At 40.3% G+C, this 24,811-nt stretch overlaps 2 protein-coding genes across 3 annotated transcripts in view; one reads left to right on the top strand and one right to left on the bottom strand.

The window, feature by feature from the left end:
* Positions 1–5,981, bottom strand: part of arid4b (AT-rich interaction domain 4B) — a 42,697-nt gene extending 36,716 nt beyond the window's left edge. Inside the window, 2 exon segments of the mRNA XM_079691050.1 lie at positions 3,670–3,712; positions 5,811–5,981. Coding sequence (XP_079547176.1) covers positions 3,670–3,675 — 6 coding nt within the window. The 5' untranslated portion in view covers positions 3,676–3,712; positions 5,811–5,981.
* A 477-nt stretch (positions 5,982–6,458) lies between these two features.
* On the top strand, positions 6,459–18,452 carry ggps1 (geranylgeranyl diphosphate synthase 1). 2 transcript variants are annotated; one of them, XM_079691052.1, is made up of 4 exons: positions 6,459–6,558; positions 8,627–8,719; positions 11,386–11,456; positions 16,866–18,452. In XM_079691052.1, the coding sequence occupies exons 2-4, from the start codon at positions 8,647–8,649 to the stop codon at positions 17,667–17,669; spliced, it is 948 nt and encodes a 315-aa protein (XP_079547178.1). In that variant the 5' UTR covers positions 6,459–6,558; positions 8,627–8,646; the 3' UTR covers positions 17,670–18,452. The 2 variants fall into 2 exon arrangements, with proteins under 2 accessions (XP_079547178.1, XP_079547177.1); XM_079691051.1 differs by having other exon boundaries at positions 6,460–6,756.
* The last annotated feature ends 6,359 nt before the right edge of the window (positions 18,453–24,811 follow it).

Genomic DNA, 24,811 nt, shown 5'->3' with positions numbered 1-24,811 from the left:
AACAGTTTTCAGTTCTTTTTTTATTATAACAATTCGCCTAACAGATATGCTAGTATTACTACTACTGTTGCAACTGCCCAGGATATAATCCAGATTGAGTACCTTCTGAAAGCTATTATGACACGCTTGTTGTTGTGAGGATGATGTGTCACTATTGCTTGTTGGTGTGTTTAAGTAACACAACAGCGCAAGATGATGCTAGCAACATAAACTGGTTTGTATTCGGCTGGGCGAGGGTGGAGGAAACAGGATGACATAACAAATAAATACCTTAATCAAATCACGTGCACTTCATTTCAATCTAGCAAATCATTGGTTTTCAGTCTGAGAATAACAGTGTATTTATGTCTGCATTAGCATACCAAACCGCACATTTATTTAACATACTATTCAGGCATTTATCAGGATAACTGAAATATTATAAGCAGTACTTTCTGACCCATTATATTGTGCTATAATGAATAGGCTTGTAGGCCGAACAAAGGAACATACAAGAGGCATGCAGGCAAGAATTAAGCTCCCTCCCGGCCTAGCTCACGCGTACAATAATCCCGCTGTGAATCCCCTCTTTGTCCAAACCAGAGTCACCACTATTCCGGTGACTGGCGCTTCAGCAGGAGGTGCCTTGGCAATGCCATTGTAGCTTTAAACTGGAACTATTTCAAACCTTATGTTCACACACTTGAACCCAAAGATTTAGTGTAGTCTTCCTGCAATATCAAAACATATACAAAACTTTAAGAATGTTTTAAAACTCTGCTAAATCCAGGAACATTGCTTGACTGGAAATGATTGACAATTTCAAAATGTATATCTTTTCTCCCCTATTTGTATTTTTTTAAATGATGTGTAGCAGTCTCTTACTTGCAATGTCGCTTCTTTTCTTTTTTTAAGAATGTGCTGATGACATTTTAAGGTTCCACTTTCAACAATAAACACAAGTCAGACTGCAAAAATGTCCTTGTTCCAAAACAACTAAATAATTTCACAGCTCTACAAATAGTCATGCTGACACACTCACAAATCAGACTTCACACTTTAGATGTCTGAGGTTATTAGTTTGACAAACTACTTGGTTCCCAGGAATGGAAACCGGAGCAGTCTTCTGCACCTGACCTGCTCTTCCCCAATGCTTCGAAAGTACCACATCACCACATGCTGTTAACTCGTCTTAATGCAGGAATAACTCGACTAAACACATTTCCTTCTCAAAGCAAAGCAATTTTCCTACCGAAAGCTTTGATCAAAAGCTGTGCGTTTCGACACGCCATAGAACAACTTTGGACTGCCAACTGCAGATATAAAGTGTATTACAGCAATTTAGTACTGGGCTCTCATAAAGTTGGGGGTCTCACCATGAGACATATTTAAAACAGAATGATCCAAATCGAAGCAGCAGAGGCAGACATATAATGACACTTAATCTCTTAAAACGCTGAATCATTTATTCCCAAAAATGCAACTCAATAGCTTTTTTCACGAGACCTCCAATGCCTCCTGAATGCTCAATTCCTACACCTCCAGTTTGTAATGTATGCAGGCCTCGGTTTACACATCTTATATCGCAGGGCAAAATACAATTGTAAAAGAAGGTGGATTGGCACTTTAACATATGGTTAGTCAATGTTTTAGGTATTATGGTAAAGTTTAGGAAATCTTAGCATAAACTTGACTGTTCTATTATGTTATTAATACATTGATGGAGTAGATGAATGGTGCAGACACTATCAGACTATGATTAAATATGACACAGTAAAATATTTACATGGGGCTTTGAATGCTGATAGTGAGTTTTAAGAATATGTAGAATCTTGTCTAGGTAGGTTACCTAATCATTGACATATTGCAATGTCATCCACTAGATTACTTGAAATACAACAAGCATATGTATACTCATTTCAGCAAAGTGTTAACATTATATTTGCAGATTAAGTTCATTAAGAACCCCAGAAATTATTTTAAATTATTAAGATGATAATTACGTTTAAGGATGTCTAATGTTTAAAGTGTTTCTTTCAGTCCACAGTGTTAAAGCAGGGTGTGAAGTACATGCAGAAAGGCTGTGGAGCATGAGCCGGAGTGACATGCAATGCTAATGACAAGTTGTCCTCGTTACAGAGCAATTTACAGTTAAGGCAATGAGCAGATGCTCTTAATATACAGAGCTGTAAGATAAGTGAACACTCCTCAAGCACTAATAGATCCAGATGACTCAGAGCACAATGAAAACAGCAAAGGCTACAACATTGAACCAGAAATATCAATGGGAAAACGCCAGTCCTGTCGGCAGTTTTGAGAATAAGCAAGTGTAAGCAATATAATCATCTAATAACAGCTTACACTGCTATCCAGTTCAAGAGAATAATATCTGAAAAATAGTCCTGGGCACACACAACAACAGTTTCATGATTTTGTACATAGAGTTCAAGCCTTTTTTAAAGTAGACACAAGTTACAAATTAAGCAGCAAAGCTACCCTACGGATTGGGTTATATGCTTTATGCTAATCCCATTGTTTTTTGTACACAATTTCTGTCTGCCGGGAATACATTTTCTAGTCATGACAGTCCTAACTTCATTGACTATCTGTGACACAAACAATTTATTACATAATCACATTGCATTTTATAGGATAAAACTGCTACTAGTTTGTTATGTTAAGCTTATTTTGGTTATAGTTTGACTAACCACAATAAGCATGACATCATTTTTACTTAAATGACAAGTATACAAATCATTCCCAAACCAGCTTCTAATTTCTCCACCACTAACCCTCTAATCACAATTGGATCTCATTTTTCACAAGGTTTCCTCATTATCCTGTTAATGCACACTATTGAGTATACTATAAACATCCACCAGAAACACACATTTCTGTATGTCATATGTTCAATTTAAAGGTGAAACAACCTTGCCGGTTATGACTATGTAGGGCTCACATGGCAACAAATTACGAGTTAATACACAACAGCCTGCAGGCATAACAACAGCCACAACTATGATCCATTGAAACTATAAAAAAAAGATGAAATACAGTAGCTTGCATCACAACCTATTCCCCAAACAGTGACAGCTGTGTAACTTTGAAATTGAATAGAGCTGTAGCTAAACAATACCAGAGCTGTTATAAATTGTCTATATTTCACAGTTCATTTATTCCGCCATTCACATAGAAATAGCGTCATACCCACTTAAGCTTGAATTTCGTTCAGACACCCTATAATGCAGTTTTAAAAACAATATTCACTAAAAGTACAACACATTCAGACCCTATGTCAGCATCCAACTCAATAACATTACATAACAGAGTATGACAACATCACAATTCCCAATTTGTGTTTGCAAATACAGCAGGTGCCAACGAAAACTCAATATTATGCTTATCAAATAAATATATTACTTTGGCCTTTTTCCAAGACACTTGCCTGACTGTGTTTAAATGTGTTACAATTGACATTTAGTAAAAATATCTCACTAGGCTTATTCATGAGAATAAAATAATTAGGCCATGCATATAAAACATGTATACTACATTTCACGTTTTGATTTGCCTGGTTATGGCATGTTAATACAGGTGCTCAATGAGCTAAGAGTGGAAATGCAGAAGTGGGTGTGCTCTCATTGAGTTTCCAGTGGCATTCAACACATGCAAGAAAAAGAATGAACATACCTTCATCTCTCTATGAGTCCTCAAGGTGCCCAGCGTAACGAATCTGAGGATGGAAAAAAGAGGTTGAAGGATATGTTAGACATTACAGACAGTGCCAACTTCAGTCTGCCATGACAAAACACGGTTATGTTATGATGACATCACTTTTTCTGCTACACTGCTGGATGCCATCTAAAAGCTGGTCGGAAGACTCACACTTTAAACTGCTTAGACAAACATCGTCTGCACATCCAATTCTCCATTTAGGGATTGTGGGTTTCATTCTAGAGTGAGGGTGCAATTGATTTAAGAAAAGTTTGTTTAAATACTCCCGACTAATGCACGGGACTAATGCTATGTGTGCTTGAGCTTTGGGACACATTTCCCAAAAATATCTTCGTTGCAAAGTAAACCGTGACAGGCTGTTTGCTCTCATTCGCAGAGCCATAAAACCCGTGTATGTAATGCCTGGTGTACTGTAGTCAGCAGCCAGACTTGGCTTGTGGCAAAGAAGGTTGAAACACAAAGTAACTAGTGCTCTGCACAAATGCACGCATAAAGAAGCCGTAAGTATAAAGTGGTACACGGTAAAAAGCTGCACGTTGCACGGGTCTTTCAGTACGGCAGCGTGGTGTGCCCGCTGTCTGCACTGCACTGACTCTACAGCAGAGGATGACGCCATTTCTGTAGCTGACAGTCGGCTAAAAAGGAGAACACTTCACTGAAACACTGGAAACTGCGGGACCGGTGGTCGCCATTCACCTGCCCCGACAAGAGCAATTACTGTTTCGGGGACGAATACCTTGGTATTTACTGAAAAACTGCAGTACTGTTCATTTTGGTTTTCGCTTCTCCTTCTTGTTTCGGTGCTCTCTGCGGAGAGTGCACTAGACAGCGAATATAAAGCGATAATAACACTCGCGACTTAACCACCCCGCAATAGAAATGTCCCGTTAAACGTGTGTCCTAATAGCAGCGTTGAGTTGAATAAAGTAAGAAGCAGCCGTGCAGCCATTCTTAAAGTCACTTTCTCTCTTCACAAAATGTTGTCTTTATCGGCTGATCTGGCATTTCGCTGACTGTTCACTGAGTAAGGTTGCGTCTGACAAAGAAACAAGTCGACGAAACGGTTCGCAACAAGGTCAAGCTCAAATAAGACGTGTAACGCAGCAACAATGCATTTATTACCTTCAACATGTTATTGTTTTTAACAGAAGACAAGGTCGCAGCACTCATGTGTGGCTCTTGGTTGCGGTGAAGGATCGCGGAGGATACAATGTCATCCGCCCCAGACAATTTGCTCAACCAGCCGCTGCAAGTGAAAGATAGACCACCACCAAAACAATACACACAAATAGCCCGAGCCTCCACATTCTTCCCTCCTGCCCTAAAACCTGGTTGCATGTTTAACTAAAGCTTCGAGCCCATTTAAACCTCTTCTGTCCAGACAGTTTGTCAGCAGGGATGTTGCCAGTTACGGAAATGTGCAAAATACTGGTCACGCACGTACACACACAGCATCGATCATCGATACAAGTATTCTACAGCAGAGGGAAATTAGTCCACATCGCATTTGGTCATTTAACTGATCAAATGGGTGAGTTCCTTGACACAAGGTATCCCATCTGGTCCAACCTACACTGGAAAAGTCAATCGTGATAAGCGAATCATACTCGCGGCACAAAAGAAACCACTGACGGTGCGATTTACCTGTTAAACTACACCGTTTAGTCGCTGATCGACAAATCACACCCTGCAACGATGTCAAGCTTATTCAGGTCGCCGATGGTTTCATGTAATATCACTTTTGACGGCTATTAGTGAACACCATGACAGGCGCTGCTCGACGACAAGGATTCCTCCACAACACAACACTCCGATGCTTGTCCAGTAGCATAACCTCTCACTGTGCTCATCGCCTTAATTTGGATGGCTACAGAATAACTTTGTTATCGAGCTGACCAAGTTTTTATTGTGTAATCTCGGCAGTCATCTTTTTTGCTATCCAGTCGCTAAATTCATTCATTCCCCAAGACCCCTCAAACACATCACAGCTTCAGTTAACAAGTTAGCTTACGCCAAGGTTGGATTGGTAGCAGTAGGGAAGCAAGCTAGTTAAATGTTCAAAATAACGATAGCTTGCCGAACAAAAGCAGTCTTACCTATGCTGTCAAATTGAGAAACACCTCTGTTTTTCGACGAAAGTGAATTAGTAATCCATAGGAACATTTATGTAATAAATCAGACGGATTTTAACGTCGTCCGTTGGCCCCTAGTTGATGTTGGACGTGGATGGGTAAAAGTCGTTTTCGCAGAGCGCTGCTGTTTGCCTTGTTGAGTAGCTCCTCTAGCCTAGCTCTTTCTGTGATCCCTCTCCCCCGCCTCCTGAGGATGAGTGACGGGCACATTAACCCCGCCTCTCACAAATGTACGCTTGTCTATTGGATTGCACAGCGAAGGGAAACGCCTTAGCAGCACGTGATTGGCTGGTTTTAGAGAAAAATACCCATGGTAAGGTGTACGAAGTAATCCTACTGGGTCGTTCTCACAATACACAGCGACTCAAAAACGACAAAAAAAATACAAAACCAATGTTCAAAAGCATGTATGTTTGATATATGCTACTGATGGTGCCGAGTAGATGTGTGTGCGTATTTCCATTTCCCCCTAGCTGGATATTTTACCTGGCGATGTACAAATAAAACGTCAACACATCTATGAGCGAAGAACCCATATTGTTGCAGCCCCCACCTTCTCTGCGCCTGCTCTGTAACGACGCCGAAGCATATATAGGTTGCTAATCGAAACTAGCTTGTCATGTGAAGGGTCTCCAGACCGTGCGTAGCAAGAACGCCATTAGCCTAGCATAGCATCTGGTGAATAAGCCGTTATCACACGGACCTAAACATGGTATGAAAGCGTGCTTGTGAAAGTCACGTCGTGTGTATGAGTCGACTTGCGTTTATGTGGACGTTTTTATTTTGATAAAGAAAGAAAGAAATGCTCAACGGTTGTTTACCGACGCGTTTATGTTAACCTGCTAATTCCAGCTAACTAGCATCCTGGCTAACAGGAAACAAGTCAGCAGACTGACAGGGAGCAGCAAAGGTGGGTGGAGTTAACAACCCTAGTAGCATTTTATTTTTCAAACACTTCTGTTTATGTGTAATTGAGGTTACTGTGTCATTTTAATTTCTTTAATATGGTCAGTCAAGTTCCCATTAAAACATTTTCAAAAAGATGGAATAACTTTTGGTAAACTTGTTCTTCCTAAAAATGTTGCAGCTTCTTCAATTCTATTCTATATATGGCTTTTCCGTTGAAACGCAATATCATAATAATTCAGAGTTAAATGATTGAATATATAGAATTGAACTGAGAAATGGTTTTGTTTTTAAGTTAATTGGCATATCAAATGGATAATTCGGATATTATTATAGTTCTAGTAAGGCACTTGAGGAGACAAAATGAGGATACAACAGTGTATTTACTTATGTTTTCCACTGAGAAATTATACAACACACTGATGTAAGTTGCAGGCCTGTGTTAGATAATACAGTACCTATTGAAACCATCTTTATGCTAGGGTGTCATATTTTCAAAAACAATGAAGAGTAAATAATATAATGTGATAAGAGATTTGGTATTTTTTATATAATGCACAGTCTCTCAATGGAAATGCAATGGCTTTTCAGCACGTGGTGATTCAAAGTGCTTTACAAAATAAGAACAAAAGACATTTAAGAACATATACAGCATAAATATATTATTAAATGGCATTTAATGCTGCTGACATTTTGTAAAGTTTGAGAAGATGTTTTTCTTTAATGATCACTAGTTATATTTCTCTGTTGATGATTGCCACATCACTTATCAGTTCCTATAACTTTCCAGTATTTTTCTTTGTTTTAAATAATCCAATCATGTGATTAACATGTCACTCACCATGCACACAGATATTATTTATGGCTGTGCACTATTCGGTTCATATGACAGAGCATGTTTAAACCCTTACCTTTCAAACAGCACATACAAAACATAGTTTTGCATTTCTTCTTTTCATTCATGTGCTTATTTAAAGGACAACTATTTGTAAAAAAATGTGTCAAATCCTATACTATGCACTACATACTCAACATGTGTACTATTGTTAACCCTACATACTTTGGTGTCAGAAAACAGTCATGTACATCTGTTGGGACACACTGTGCTGTAATTACCACGGCACTTCCTATGAAGCCTCAGTGCCAGTTGGAGACGCGTAACTATGGTAACTCAGTCAACCTCAGCTCTGCTGGAATCTGCAAAACCTGACAGCAAGCATGATTAACAGCTTCAGTTTTTAGGAATACTTGAGCTGTTAGAACATTTGAATTGTAAGAACAGATGAAGCATTGCGTAAATAAAACAAAAAGCAGGCCAAAACAAAAACACAAGAACAAATTACAAATAATGTTAAATAAATTCATCAATGAATGACATGTTTTGTCTTCAGAACTGCATAGTATTAGTTATACATATGGCAGGGTAGTGTCCAGTGTTTTCATACTGTAATAGTGTGCAAATCCAGGCCTATTTGTTTCATACTAAGATTCTAGACATACTTCAAAATATCACATACTCATACACATCTATTAAACACACAACCTAAAAGTATCACTCATAAATAATACCTACCCAGTTCTTGTGTATAATGCTATAAAATGGTTGCAGCATTTTGCAGTTATACCTCCGATGTCAGTTGCACCACGTGTCTTTGATTCTGTCCACTTAACACTTCTTCTATCTGTCAGTTAAAAGCCAGCTTTAGGTGTACTGCTGAGAAATGGACAAGTAATCCAACATGAACACACCACAGGCATCCCTCCCTCTTCTTTGACTCTAGTGCGATTTTGGACTTGCAACAAGCCTTTTTACTTTTAGAGCTAAATAGTGTCCAGATTATTAACTTTTCTATGTGCCTTATACTCCAATATAGATTTGTGAAAACTTCAAGCAATGGATTGCGACTCAGAAGCCACATCTGAGCGAATTCTGCTGGAACCCTACAAGTACTTGTTGCAACTACCAGGTGAGTGTCCATGTCAGTGAATGCATAGTTGTGGAAGATATTTGTATGCAGCTATGTGGTCATCGGTTTTAGAGCTTCACTGAGCCCTCAACTGCTTTCTTCTTGTTAGTGGCACTGGATAATGGCCTCACCAACATGTATACAATAACTGATGTGATTGGGTGTACAACCAGATAGACACAAAATGCACGCTGCATAAGAAGAGAGATGTTTATCTGGTTGATCCTAACACCTAGCTTTGTGTTTTTAAGAAGTGCCACTTAATGTGCTTATTGTATAGAGGTTACGGTTCTGGCTTTATCTGAAAGGACATTACATTCATTCGTTGTGAAATATTCAGTTCGGTTTTAAACAAAACTACTTTTTTAGAAAGTGTGCATTTGGAACACAATCATGACTAAACTGATCCATTTAATTACCATTTTGAGAGAAGAATTTCTGTAATACAGCTTAATCTCTGAAGAAAGTAATACCAATATAGCATAATTGTTAACGTTTAAACTGTTGATTCTACAGTGAAACATTAAAATAAAGACCACATCATTTAGACTGATTTGGTGTGAGCTGCTGAGTGTTGGAGATATTGTACAAAGAGAAGCCTTCCTTCTTTCCAATATAATATAACTATTTGACATCAGTTCATGGTGCTTAAAGTGCCCAAAAATATCAAAAGCTAATGTTTCAATAATCCGGATACTCTAGATCAGGGCTCTCCAACACGTCGATCAGAAGACAGCGGCGAGCTACTGAAAAGCAGCTTGATTATCGATTATAGCGTAGTTACGTTGCTTCTTGATTTTTGGGCCGCGGCTGGACAATAAAGTTTTTTTATTTTAGAATTCTTTTCTTTCACACGAATATCAAATTGGTTGGTGATGCAGAGATCAAGGAACAGACGTGACAGCGGCACAGCGACACCACACACGGAGCAGTCTGCTTTCTCCACCAACACCAGTCCAGAACCAACCCACTCTGGATCAGGCCCTGTGGCTGCGGCTCAGAGACACACAGGGAGGGATTTGTGTTTTTTGAAAAAGACTCATTATCGTCATGTCAGGTTTTTGGTGGATTTAATCAAGTCTTGGATTGCAGAGTATGAATGTCCTCTTGCTATTTTCAGTTGATAAATACATGTGTAAAGTTTGTGAAGGCAGGAGGAAAAAGCTTCCGCTATCACATGTCTGCTTTATTTGGCTCTACATATCTTTGTGAAGCAGCTTTTTCTGACATGAATGTCATGAAATCTAAATAGAACAAGACTGACTGATGAACATTTAAATGACTCTATTAGAGTGAACCTAAGTGGGTACACTCCGGCATACACCTGTATGGTGGACTCCATGCAGTGCCATTCATCTCACTAACTGTACAAAAGAGTGAAATGCTGGTAAGGTGGTGATTAAGGAGATTTATGTGCATTCTCAGTGATGTACTCACTATGTGGGCCATAATAATATGTGAGACATTTTCGTTTTCTTGGACCCTGATGTGAAGTTAAGATCTTTGATAAGCTTTAGGTATTGCAATTTCACACGTGTACAAAAGTAGCTTAATTCAACTGATGTGGGCTATGTGAATAAATGTAAGCAATTTGATGCAAGTAGCTCTTGGCCACTTTCATTTTTTCAAAGTAGCTCTCAGATGAAGAAAGGTTGGAGATAATCCATAGACCTTGTTGTGAGCAGTTATGTAGTATTGTATTTTATTTCTTCTACTTCGTACCTATGGAATTTTCTGTGGCCAATGCCAATGATTTTGAAAGCAGGGCGGCAGATGGCGGACATATAAAGCCAATTATGATGTGTTTTCCTTATTATCCTGGGTAAGAAGGTCAGGATTTCTGGAGACACGCATTGCTGTTAAGACTCTTCCAAATGGGTTTTTAACATACATTTTTCTGTCTTGACCAAGCGCTCCTCAGCTGCTCTTTGGGAGACCGACTTTATTTATTTTTTGCAAGTAGCAAAGTGACTAACCTAACGCCAGAATCACATTTTGGGTAAATAGGACAGGTCCTTCGGGTTTCTATTGGCTGGGATGTTTCCTTTTTAGCAGTGTCACTGTCCTTAAAGCTCATAAGGAAACATATATTTAATGTCTGGCAGGAAACGTTTTCATTAAAGACATTTTGCAATATTGTACCAGGGTCTTTTTCATAGTTTTGGGCCAAAATATCTATATTTTGGATTTAAAAATATACTTGACCGGCCCTGTTCTGAGTGTGGCTGCGAGCACTCAGCTGGAAACAGCTTCCCAACAGAGAAGAAAGAAAAAGCAGCTTGAAGCCTGGTCTTTGAACAACAGAAAACTTCCTGTGTTTCATTCAGACCATTTCCACTTCTCCGGTCACATCCCTTCCTACCTGCTGCCTAAACAAAGTATTTGTGCTCAAGCCAACCTTAAAGTTGAACTCAAAATGATTTATAAATAAACATGTCATTTTCCTTTTTAAGTTTGGTATCTCTTGGGATATGTAGCTACCACCCACCTGCCACCTTCAACAAAGTGTCAATTATCACAGACATAGGGACTAGAAGAAATACATGTAAGTAAGGAAAGCACAGGGAGCTAATGATTTGTAACAGAAGTAATGTGAAAGATGCATTTAAAAGCTACTCTTTCTTTAAGTTTGAAACCCTAACTTTTGTTTTCCGCTCTCTCCTCAGGAAAACAGGTGAGGACAAAACTATCCCAAGCATTTAACCACTGGCTCAATGTTCCAGAGGACAAACTGCAGGTGAGGAATGAACCATTGGAGCCTTTTAACATTCACATTCAAAGTCATCTTTAGTCGTAGAATGCTTTAAGAACGTAAAATGATGGAGTGCTTATTCAAGGCAATTGATGTTGTAATGCAACCAGAGTGTTGTTTCTTTACTGAATGTAAATGTAAAGCTTGGATATAGATCTTAGAGCATCCATAATGTATTACACCATGTTGTTCATCCAGCTGAGATTCAAGTGGAATGAAATTAAAAAGGTTGGCTGTGCTTTGAAAAACCGTAAAGTTATCCTTTTCTCTACATTTTGATCTGCAGCTTTCCCTTATTGCTGATATCATGACTTGTTTAAGTTGGATGCATTTTGTTTGCCCTCATACAGCGCTTGCTACATGTTCTCACATGCTAGATGTTCAGATAGTTGCGAAGTCTGTCTGGTTTAGGAATGCACAGGTTGTTTTTTTCGGAATATTACGACATGCTTTGCTGCTGTGGCAAACTAGTTTAAGACTGAAGTGAGACTGAACTGTGCTGTAAAGACAAGTGCCTTAAATCAGGTCAAGACGCTAGAAGTTGGCAAGAGCTTAGTAGAGCTGCAGATTTAGCAGATTTTTTACAAAGAAAATATGGCTGTAAGAAATTACAATGCAGAAAACAGCTATAGATAATATTGTTCACTGAAAGGGTCAGTAATGTATTTTCATTTTTAAATGCAGTATCCTTCAGACATCTGCTCCAATAAAGTCCTGCTAGCTCTTTGCTTTGTATTGTTCATTATAAACTCTATGACAAAGCAGCTGTTGCACCTATTGTTTCATATCAAGGTGTCTCGGGACTTCATTCAAGTAGCACAGTAGTAGCACATCATTTCAACATCAACATCTCTCAAAACACAAAACACAAAACACAAATACTATACAACGGAAGCATGAAACAATCAGACCTTTTCAAAAAAGGACACAGGATTTTGACGAATTTGATGTTTTCATTCTGTCGTTTCTTCATTTGAATTCTAAACATAGTGGATTGCCTGCCATGAGGGGTTGTGCCTGGACTGTGACTTGTGTTTTGACTGTTTGTAATATAAAAGTCATTTCTGCAACAATGTGAAGGGCCTCATATACTCTGCTGTATTTGTATTTGTATCCGCTTCTATTTGCTGTTTGGTTATACCTGTTCAGTTTCCTAAAGTCACATCCTGTGACAAAAAAAAGTCACAACCTTTTTTTTGCAGTTTGATTGAAAAAACCAAATACTAAATTGATAGTAATCAGCTGTCAGATTGAATTCATGGGAATCCAGAACAGTCTTGGAATTTAATAAATTGAGTATGACTGGAAAGCTGAGGCTCTTGTTGGTTCAATGTGTGATGATGTTGGTTTTCAAACTAGCCCTTTCATTGTAGTGAGACTATTCATTTAAGATGACCTCATTGTATACAAAATTCAGAGGATGTATGGCTTTTTAGAAAAAATGCACAAATCAAAAGTTTTGGAGGCTTTTTTTTTTTGATGGAATCAATTTCACAGTGGTCAAACTCAGTACCAAATCTGTGTAACAAATGGTTTCAACCCAAAACAATTTTAAGACATAATAGAGCAACCATCTTATATGACATCCTAATGTTCTAAGACCTTAAACACTTCCATATTAAATTTTAATTCATTCATTTTCTTTTCAAATGTATAACTCAAACAACTTTGAATAATCTTCACTTTCCTAGAATTTATATTATAGACACCAATTATTTATGGCATATGCTGTTGAACATGAACAAAGTTAAGGAGAGCAGCTAAACCAGTGTTAGTTTCTGCTTCTGGAATCAAACTGTTAAGGCCATTGTAGCTTATTTAGCGTACTCTACATGATGCAGTAACTGGCAGTCAAATATTTTAGAATCATCTGGCAGCATTTAGAGATGACTTGTTTCAACTTCATGTGTTCCTGATCACCTCTTTGATCAAAGCATGGTTCAGGTCACAGACAGCTTCCCAAGCAAACATACGTCTCCATCCATTACAGTGTTTTGGTCTCACATTCTAAGATCCTGCCTGATTAGATCGCAACAGACATATTGAAGTGTGTGTAAAGATCGCGAGCTGATTGGCCTTTCCTCTGTCAGATTAATTTCAAATGAGCCATTTTGGATGTATTGGTTTTATTGAGCAGGGAGTAGGGAGACCAGGTCAATTAAAGTGAACACTTCTGAACTATTGAACTGAATATTATCCAGTGTCCAGGGAGGAAAATATGTAACTTGTATTTTATTAACGTGCATGCCCTTCACTGTGCAGAATGCTAAGTGCTCAGCCTGTCCGTTGTCATTAGATTTTGTGTTCAAGAGGTCTCCCTTTGTCCTGCATTTTTTATAAGCCCTCCCCATGAAGAGGAATCCTAATCCTTCAGCAGAGGTCGCGCTGTTGTCTCCTGTAGTAGTTTCATCTCCCAGTGCATAATAAAAGTCAATTTAATGAACCAAAAAAACGATGTTTCTGAGTAATACAGTTGTCAGTCTCTTCTAAGTAATTATTAAATATAACAAAACATCCATCTTACAATTTGAGTCAGTAGATAATATATATGTAATCACAGCTTTCACGCTGCTACGCTGCGTTGCATGTGTTCGAATGAATAAGTGCTGACATTTTGAATCCAAGTTTACATTTGCTCCTTGAGGCTACAGTGACACGTTGCTTCAGAGTTTTGTATTTGAACAGGTCTGGATCTGTTGAGCTGAAGCCAGCTTGCAATTCATATGGCCTACGTTCATATGCAGATTGTAAACAAAGGCATATCAAAGAACTGTCTCCCCCTATGACTCCCTCTGGCTCTCCCCTTTGCACTTCATGTAGCAGCTCTGTAAACTCCTCCTGAACCCATCATGCGGACTAAGAGCTCTCGTCGTCATTAGCACACCGCTGCCAACAAGTCGCCGCCATGGAAACAACCATGCCTACAGAGAGATGGAGGCGATGACAGTGGCACACTCTCGTTCATTTGGCAATGCATTTTTAATCAAACCCCCATACAGTCTGTGCTTCTCTACAGTGTAGCACAGAGTAGGTGCTGGAGGTTTGGGAAACTCCCTCTGTTGGATGGTGACCTTTAGGCTTCCTGCTGTTCTCTGTGATAGTGTAGGAAAAGTTAGTTGTCTTCTATTTATTTTTGAAAACGTGTCATTCATGAGACTGTCTCCTGCCTCGGGCTTCGAGCTTCTTGTGGGTTTAAATTGTGTGACTGATGCATAGTGGCTATAATGAAGCTGCCTCCGTGAGAAAGTAATGAGGAACTGGATTGCGATAAGCATACAAATATGATACAGAGCAACTCTAAACTGCTGGAGAGTTTAATCATACAAGGGTTTCCCCGGAAATTGGTTTCACAGCAGTAGTTTGACACATCACATCTCTTGATCTATTTCATACTGACAGCCTAAGTAGTAGCCACACTCGTTTAATATAATATGCCCTTCTTGAAATAGCTCTCAAGCTCTGCGGTTTTATTTCATAAAAATGAAAAAAGAAATGACACCATGGCAGTAGTGATTGTGTCAGATGAGTAGGTGTTTCACCGTGTCTATGAAACACTGCAGGACAGCTCTGTATCGTAAATGAGTTAATCATTTACAAGCTTCATTATCTACATTGTGGGAAACAGACACACAGCATTATATATAATACAAGATCATTGAGGAAAACAATTGGCAGACACACAGCAGCAACAGACAACATTCAAAACACACAAGATAACAATCCCAGATTATGATTGTACTTTGGTTCCAGATATCTGTATATCTGTACCCTAACCTGCCGTACATTTGAAATACATTTGCACACTAAGCTTTCTGCTCTAGATGAACGAGGAAGCATTTTTGAATGACACACACAAGTAGGTGTGCTGTGTGATCATGTGACCATGTTAAAACCTTGGCTGACTCAGAGGTATTGCTGTCGGCGCTAACCACAGAGAGACAGGTCACACATAACTGACCTCTCAGTTTCACAGTTATTTTCTCTCAATATATTTGACTCAGCGCACTTGTTTGTTGTGAAGTAGAACTGATTTCATAATGGATCACTGATTATTGCCTTGGCAAACAGGATGAGTTTCTGCGTCAGTAACCTCTGCTGGAAATCAATGAAGTAGTCTCGCCGAGTAGTGAAGGCACTCTGCACTTAAATGGCTGCATTGTACAGCGACATTCTGACTAATTTGCTTTCACGAAGACACTTTGAATCTAATTTCTGATGCTTGTGAGTTTGATCATTACTGTTAGAAAACACGTGATATATTGAATAGCCATTGAATAGTTATTCATAGAGACAACAGTCTGTATGTTCCATTTTCTCCATGTGTGCATTCATTGTAGCTATTACCCACAACCCCCCTGCTCTTGTAAGTGGCACACTGAGGTTGCAGGGTGAGCGAGTGTCCGGGTTCCTGCCGAAGGAAAGGTTGTGTTTGGCAGATAAACTGCTCTCTGGCCATCTGCCTGACCCACTGAGCCCCTCTTTGTGCTCCCCAGCCCCACACAAACAGCTTTCACTACCAGCCACACCACTTGTCTTTAAATCAGCCCAGCACTCAGGCAGGCTGCACGGCCTGCTCAGGACAGCAGACAGATATGTTCTGTTATCAGGAAAGGCATCCACCTGATGGACAGGGGACGTTTACTAACTTCTCCATGAGTCATACTGTGTTGAAGCTGTTGGAGCTTGTATTTCTAAGGATACGTACCAGTACACATCTGTTTATCTTAAGAGTTAAACCTGCGCAAAGTCATGTAGTGTCACTTGTAGCTGCTTAACCATAATGTCCTCTAACCCCTCAAAGCCACCACTGCCCTCTGTTAGACACATCTATTGGGTTATTTTCGGAGTAGAATCTGAAGTGGCTCCAGTCTGGAGCGTAAGTCTTCATTCATTCTCTTCTCTCTGTTTGTTTCAGCAACAACAGTTATGTCTGCTCAGTTCAGGCAACAGTGTAGACATGGCACCATCTGCTGTAAACATGTTGTAGTGCATCGTTCACACAGAAAGTTCCTGAGAACCTGTTATTGGTCAAGAGTTGATGTAGAAAGTGTTCTCAGTTTTCTAATCATAAATCTATCGGTGAGATTTATGATTCGAAAATGATGAGTAGGGTAGACATGTGGAGATTATCCGACTGAACAAAACGTGATCCTTCTCTTAAATGTGTGTCTACCACAGACCTTATTTCAAGCTATTTTCCAAAATCCTATGGAGAAATTGCATTGCTTTTTTGTCGAAGGAACCCATGCGCAGCTTACTTCCGGGTTTTAGGACGCGTCACTGTGGCACTCTATTGTAACAGTTCCTGAAAGTGAGAAGAATTATATTAATATGGTAAAGTTGATTTGATTACACAATGATTCTCAAATGTTGGTGTGTTTGTGTCCTGCCCAGGGGATCATCGAGGTGACGGAGATGCTGCACAACGCCAGCTTGCTCATAGACGACATCGAGGACAGCTCCACGCTGCGACGAGGCTTCCCAGTGGCCCACAGCATCTACGGCATCCCCTCCGTCATCAACTCAGCCAACTACGTGTACTTCCTGGGCCTGGAGAAGGTGCTGACCCTGGAGCACCCTGAGGCTGTCCCAGTGTTCACCAGGCAGCTGCTGGAGCTGCACCGCGGCCAGGGCCTGGACATCCACTGGAGGGACACCTACACCTGTCCCACGGAGCAGGAGTACCGCAACATGGTGCTGCAGAAGACTGGAGGGCTGTTTGGCCTGGCCGTGGGCCTGATGCAGATCTTCTCAGACTGGAAACAGGACCTGAAGCCCCTCCTGGACACACTGGGCCTCTTCTTCCAGATCCGCGATGATTACGCTAACCTGAGCTCTCGCGAGTACAGCGAGAACAAGAGCTTCTGCGAGGACCTCACCGAGGGCAAGTTCTCTTTCCCAACCATTCATGCCATTTGGTCACGTCCCGAGAGCACACAGGTGCAGAACATCCTGAGGCAGCGCACGGAGAACATGGACATAAAACGCTACTGTGTGGACTACCTGGAGAAGGTGGGCTCTTTCGCCTACACCCGACAGACACTGCGCGACCTGGAGATCGAGGTGTACCGCCTCATCCAGGGGTTTGGGGGAAACCCTCAACTGGAGAGCCTGGTCAAACACCTCAGCCAAATGCATCAGGAGCCTGAAGCCCCAGCAGAGGCCAGTCCTGAGCCACACTCCAGCCAAAACGACTGACCTCACTCACATCCTACCCCCACACACTCCACCAAACGTGTGCTAATACAGTTATACAGATATACACATTTACCAAAAACCATTGCACATTGCAGAATGTTCAATTTACAACAAAAACTTGAGCTTTTGAATTCTGCTTTGACTGCACACAGCGGAACCAAAACCCCAAAGCAGCCCTAAATGTTGCCTTTCTCTTTGTGTGCTGGATGGCATCCTTCACATGTTGTCACTTTTTGTATCCAATTGTAGCTGTGCAGTCAGTGGAAGAAATACATTTAAAAAGAAACCCATCTTACCTTGGTATTATGTTTGGTTTTCTGAAAATGAAAAAATAACCAGATGTCAACAGAGCTTAAAAGGCTTTCTTTTCATGTGCATATACATGTTTTTTTTTTTTTTTTTATGCTTCCAAACAGAAATGGTTTATCTGGAGCTGAGTAAAATCTGGGTGTTTGGAATAAGATGTCTCGAGTGTGTGACGTGCGATTTGAGTATCCTTAATCATTAAACCGTCTGAGTGCCAATCCTGAAGAAAAGAAACTGAAACTCAAGTGTCTGCTTCTTATGTAACCAGCCGGTATTATATGCAAAGCAGTGTTCGTGCTGATTATGCTCGGCTGTATATGAATACTGTTGATGTTCGTAGCAGACTGCGTTTCCATTTGGTTCAGATTCAACACAGCTCTTTGCATCCCTTGTATTTTATTACGGAAACTGAGTGTCGCCCTGCTGCAGTTAAGAACTTCTTTTGCACATATTGAATTAAATAAACATCAAAGATAACCTGTTGGCTTTTCTGACTTCTAAAATGGTCACAACTCTGTGGCATCATGGCTGATTTTGTTTTCATGATTTGAACTGAATATGTGTGATGTGATGGGGAACAGAGGCACCCTTTTTCCAGAGATAAGCAGCACCATCTACTGAGCACACTGGTGTAACTGAAACTCAAAATGTGACTGACAAAAAGTAGCTGTTTGTTAAAGTAGTTATAGGCTAAATCCTACACTGGACCTCAAGGCTTAGTTGGAATCACACATGGCCCCACCATTGCTAAACATTAAGCAATCATTATTTGCAGTATTTGTAATCATAATCCTTCTTCTGTTGCACCAGATCCATGTGTTTACTTTTCCAGGCATCCAATACTTTTGCAACTTCTTGCTGAAAAGCACAGGTACTACCTAGTACACAATTAGCAGCCACATGCTAAAGAAGCACTATTATACTTCTTTCCTGTATAGTTCAAGATTCAAAGGTTTGAATGTCATATGCACATAAGGTACAGTGTAGAAATGGCAATGATGACCCGATGACCCGAGCTCCTCTAACAATGCAAAATGGTGACATCACTACGTAAGACTTGCGCTTCTATTGGCGAGTGCTCCAGCACATTCAACGTCATCGGCTTTATTAACAAAACAATAAAAACACCCAAAACAGTACTCTTGGGTTTCTTTCCAAGGGTTAGAAAAGAAAATCAATACTGCTTACTGCTCTCATAGGGGCGGGTTGACCAATCACAACAGAGCCTGCCAGCTAACCAATCAGAGCAGACTTGGCTCTGGTTTCAGACAGAGGGTGAAAAGAGGTGCTGCAGCACAGGCAGTTTGAGCTTTTTGAACATTAAATCATGTAAACATATCACAGTAGAGACACAAAACACAAATATGAACCTGAAAATGAGCAGAATACGGCCCCAGAGGAACCTTGACTAAGCACTCACAGGAGCTGGTTGAAAAAAGGATTTGTTTGGAGTTATACCGAAAGTCTCAAATACATCACACAGGAAATCTAAATCCTGTTTTATCTGCTGCTTCTGTTAATACTGTTGTCTTTCCTCAGCCTGGAGGACAGAGGCTATCTGTCACAGACAGCTCTGTGGACTCACTGAAGCTCCTCCTCTTGACAGCTGCAATTCAATTAATTAAAAAAAAAAAATCTTCTATTCATCAAAATGTCAAATTCTTGTTAGTCTGAGGGACCAGTGGGCCTTCACTAATTTCCTTCCAGCACCCAGGAGTGCATACAAAGTTGAGATGCAAATACATTTGTGATTCGATAAACAGCGGAGACGTATGAAGTGGCTTTCGCAGAGCTGACATAAGTCCATCACAATAATCAAAGCCTCTCACGGTTCTCATTCCTTCTCTCTCTAGGTTGACTAGATTGATTTTCTCCTCCCACAGAGTCTGAGTTCTGTTTGAGAGCAAAACAGAATAGCTTTTGTGTGAAGAGCGACATGGCTCACTCACTGTCTCCCTCATCGCCTGCAAGCTTTGGATTATTTATCACGCATGTAATATTCTTATGGCAACAACAACTTGTTGAAAAGCTCACTGCAGAAAATGGATTGAATTTTGAAATGGATGTATTCACTAGAGTAAAGATATCTGAGATCATGTTAGATTTTTTATAGACATAGTCTACTGTGACTTTTTCAAAATACTTTCCATACCATGCCTTTTTGCACAACATCTTTCACATTCTATACTCTTGACTGTTTTCATATTTTTTGACATTCTAAACTATGAATTTATTTTCATATTTTACTATAACTCTTTTTGACAGGCCATGCTAGGACTTTTTTCATTATATATTTAAATAATATATATATTTAGACTTTTTTCGTGTTTTGACATACTATACTATGACTTTATTTTCATACCATAGTACCTTATTTAGAACATTTTATAACTTTCGGACATTATTCAAATACTTTTTTTATATTATTTTACAAACTAAACTATAAAACGGAAAACGGAATAAATAAAGGTTAATATTCTTCTAATCAATTTTTCTGAATATTGTTGACATACCTTGACTTTTGCATGATATTCTTCAACCTACTACTATGACTGTTGTCAGCATACTATACTATGAGTTTTTAAATTAAATATATTACTTTTTTCATGATTTTTTAAAATAGTATGCTTTTTCCAATATTTCAACATATTGGAAAAGTCCCTTCCGGACAATACGGAGGACCCTTATCCAAAAGTTTGTTACGGATATAAGGGGGGACCTTTATCTAAAAGCTAAACTAGGACTGCATACAAAAGAATGACAAGAAATAAATGCCCATGTTTCTGGAAATAAAGAAACATATCAGTCCAACAGAGAGGCAAGTGATGTTTTTTCTGGAGTTCCATTAGGCAATAGGGGAAACAACTATATTGAATATCCGATTGCATTATCCTTTAAAATAACTTCATCCAAAAGTTATGCAATTCTTTATGAAGTTTACAGTCTTCAGTGTGGTAATCATATTTATGTCACTGTTCCCAGAACAGTTCTCATGAATAATTCTGCAAGCACTCACGTATAAACCTCAGTGTGCTCTCATGGTCCATCGGGGATAAAGAGGAATAACTCACTTGTTTCCTACTGCTATCACTGTAGCATCAGGAAAACTTTGTGTTTCAAATGTCTGATTAAAAAGGGGAAACACCAGCAATTTGACCCATTAAGTTCAATTCCTCCCGCACCATAAGGATGCGAAAGCAGTAGTATGATATAATCTGAAGGGAGATCAGGGTTATCTCCTCTGGATTTAGAGATTATGAATGAATAACAGAAACGAAAGATTTGCAAGATACAGGCTGTGGTGACTATTGCCACTCAATGATAATATAACCATTGTAATGGGTGCAACACAGGCGTTTCCCATGTAAGACAAATCTAGCAAAAGATGCTTTGGGGTTGCACAATAGAAGAAGTATACGATCAGGCGTACTTGGGAATTAAAGTCTGTTGCATCAAGTCTAAAAATAAATGGCTGAAGTAAAATGCTGTACTGTGGGCAACTGGATTCATTGCATCAGGTTACATCAAAGGACTGAGTGGTTTCCAAGAATCTCATCATCAGACCGATGAGCTGTTCCGTGATCCTCAGAACAGAATGGCTATCAGTGGTTCAGTAATAACTCAATGTCTAATTATCTCTCACAAACACTATCAGTGTAAATCTGCCATGTAGCTGCAGCGGGGCTCAAGAGGGCTTATGAAACTCCATGATTCACACTTGCTACTCCATCACTTTGCCAAAGAAGTGTGTAATTACGTGTACTGTCTAATAGCCAACCTTCTACAGAATGTATCATCTACCCGATCCACAATGTCACACAGCTGTGTTCTGCAAATGTTTGCAAAAAGTGACAGCCACAACCTTACCCAGCTGAGACGCTGTAGCTGCTATGGAAATGAGAGTGAGAGCTGTGTTTGCAATCTCAAATTGGGAATGAAAATGTTGCCCCATTAGGGCATAGTTGTGTGTCTAATAATATCGTCTCATCGCTGTGAATCAGAATCAGTCATAAATACTGGTTTTAGATTCCGGGTTTCATGAATACATGATTTCCTCCTGGTTTTAGTGCACACAGAGGAGGAGGAGGCGAGGGGTTTGGGAAGAGGACGCTGATTGACAGCAATGTGTAACGCTCTGCAAGGAGAGTCTAAGAATCTGGAGTTGTCTGAATGAGTATGCAGATGCAGGCCACTCAGCACACTAAGCTCCTCTTTCAAAGACAGCTGCGCCTGATCTGAATCAGGGCATCTTCACTTTGACATCACAGGTACATTTAATCCATAATGTCCTGTATGTGTCCACAATGCTGTAAAATAAGACACACATGCCCTCCCTGGGGGTAAATAAGCTATAAAGGGGACTTTTAATAAATAATTGTTATTCTGAAAAGTATATATATACACTGATCAGCCATAACTTTATAACCACTGACAGGTGAAGTGAAAAACATTGATTATCTCGTTAGAATGGCACCTGTCAGTGGGTGGGATATGTGAGGCAGCAAGTGACCACTTTGTCCTCAAAGCTGATGGGCTGGAAGGAGGAAAAATGGGCAAGCGTAAGGATGTGAGTGACTTTGACAAGGGGCAAATTGTGATGGCTGGGTCAGTGTATCTCCAAATGTGCAGCTATTGTGGGGTGTTCCCGGTCTGCAGTGGTCAGTATAGGGACATGGGCGGCCAAGGCTCATTAATGCACGTTGGGAGCAAAGGCTGGCCGATGTGGTCCGATCCAACAGAAGAGCTGCTGTAGCTCAATTTACTGAAACAGTTAAGGCTGGTTCTGTTAGAAAGTAGACGTAGACCAGTCAGGGTGCCCATGCTGACCCCTGTCTACCGGCGAAAGCGCCTACAATGGCATGTGAGCATCAGAACTGGACCACAGAGAAATGGAAGGTGGCCTGGTCTGATGAATCATGTTTTCTTTTACATAATGTAGATGGCTTGGTGCGTGGCTTACCTGGGGAAGACATGGCACCAGGATGCAAGATGCTGGGAAGAAGGCAAGCTGGCAGAGGCAGTGTGATGCTTTGGGAAATATTCTGCTGGGAAACCTTGGGTCCTGCCATTCATGTGGATGTTACTTTGAAATGAACCACCTACCTAAACATTGTTGCAGACCAAGTACACCCCTTCATGGAGACGATATTCCCTAATGGCAGTCGTCCCTTTCAGCAGGATAATGCGTCCTGCCACACTGCAAAAACTGTTCAGGAATGGTTTGAGGATCACGACGAGTTGTGTTGATTTGGCTTCCAAAGTCCCCAGATCTCAATCCAATCAAGCATCTGTGGGATGTGCTGGATAAACAAGTCAATGGAGGCCCCAACTCGCAACTACAGGACTTGGAGGACTTAAAGGATCTGCTGCTAACGTCTTGGTACCAGACACCACAGCACACCTTCAGAGGTCTAGTGGAGTCAATGCCTCGACGGTTCAGAGCTGTTTTGGCCGCAAAAGGGGGTCCTAAACAATAATAGGCAGGTGGTCATAATTGTATGGCTGATCAGTGTATATCCAGTCCAGATATTTCTGTTGATAAGGAATATAAACAAGAGGCCTATTTAGTGTGGGTACTTTTACAGAGTGAGTTATGAAAATACTGTTGAAATAGCTAAAGGGGCCCTATAAAAAAAATTGAGATTTCGATTTCCTGTAGTGTTATATAGGTTTTTGTGCATGTTAATGCTCTGAACAGGCTGCCATCTCAAAGTTACCTCCAGAGGGACTTTCTCTCCCACAAACTCCCTCCCTGCCTGCCTAGAAAGCCTTGATTGTAATCCATTTTTATTTCCGTAACATTGTGACATCACTACTTAACACTTGCGCTGCTGTTGGCTAGCACTCCAACACTTTCAATCAATCAATCAATCAATGTTTATTTATATAGCCCAATATCACAAATGTTACATTTGTCTCAGTGGACTTCACAGTTTGTACAGAATATCAGTATGACAATACGACAGTACGACACCCTCTGTCCTTAGACCCTCACATCGTACAAGGAAAAACTTCCGGAGAAAAACCCACAGTTTAAAGGGGAAAATGGGAGAAACCTCAGGGAGAGCAACAGAGGAGGGATCCCTCTCCCAGGACGGACAGACGTGCAATAGATGCCGTGTGTAAATTGAAAAGATAATACATTTGCAACATAGGTAGACCAAATGTTTGGAAATGCATGTGTAGGAAGATGAATCCACGAGGTTATCCATCCAGGACTTATAATCCAGGACCACAGCCACGACTCAAGATCCAGGACTCGCGATCCATGACACAGGACCGCAGGATCATCCATGACTCCGGATCCCGGCGTATATAGACACCAAAAAGAAAGAAATTTGGGGAAGCTGGGTTAATCGGAACATGAGAGTACACAGGTATAGACAGAGAGAAGGAAGAAGTAAGATGTCCCCCGACAAACTAAGCCTATATCAGCAAAACTAGGGGCTGAATCTAATCAGGCCTAACTATAAGCTTTATCAAAAAGGAAGGTCTTAAGCGCACTCTTAAAAACGGATAGGCTGTCTGCCGCCCGAACACAAACTGGAAGCTGACTCCACAAAAGTGGAGCTTGATAAGAAAAGGCTCTGGCTCCCATTGTACTTTTAGAGACTCGAGGAACAACCAACAACCCTGCATTCTTGGAACGCAATGCCCTAGTAGGACAGTAGGGTATAATGAGTTCTTTAAGGTAAGATGGCGCCTGCCCATTAAGGGCTTTGTAGGCGAGAAGAAGAATTTTAAATTCTATCCTGTGTTCTATAGCGAGCCAGTGTAAGGCAGCCAGAACAGGAGTAATGTGGTCCCTTTTCCTAACTCTGGTTAGTACACGAGCT

The sequence above is a fragment of the Notothenia rossii genome (genome assembly GCF_949606895.1).
Source record: "Notothenia rossii genome assembly, chromosome: 6".
NCBI lineage: Eukaryota > Metazoa > Chordata > Actinopteri > Perciformes > Nototheniidae > Notothenia > Notothenia rossii.
This window is presented reverse-complemented; position numbering and strand designations above follow the sequence as displayed.

Bases quoted from the DNA above. Each gene is read 5' to 3' on its own strand.
- ggps1 (XM_079691052.1), top strand. From the start codon at position 8,647: ATGGATTGCGACTCAGAAGCCACATCTGAGCGAATTCTGCTGGAACCC. The intron at 8,720-11,385 runs GTGAGTGTCCAT...CTCTCTCCTCAG, and splicing joins GTACTTGTTGCAACTACCAG to GAAAACAGGTGAGGACAAAA. The intron at 11,457-16,865 runs GTGAGGAATGAA...TGTCCTGCCCAG, and splicing joins TTCCAGAGGACAAACTGCAG to GGGATCATCGAGGTGACGGA.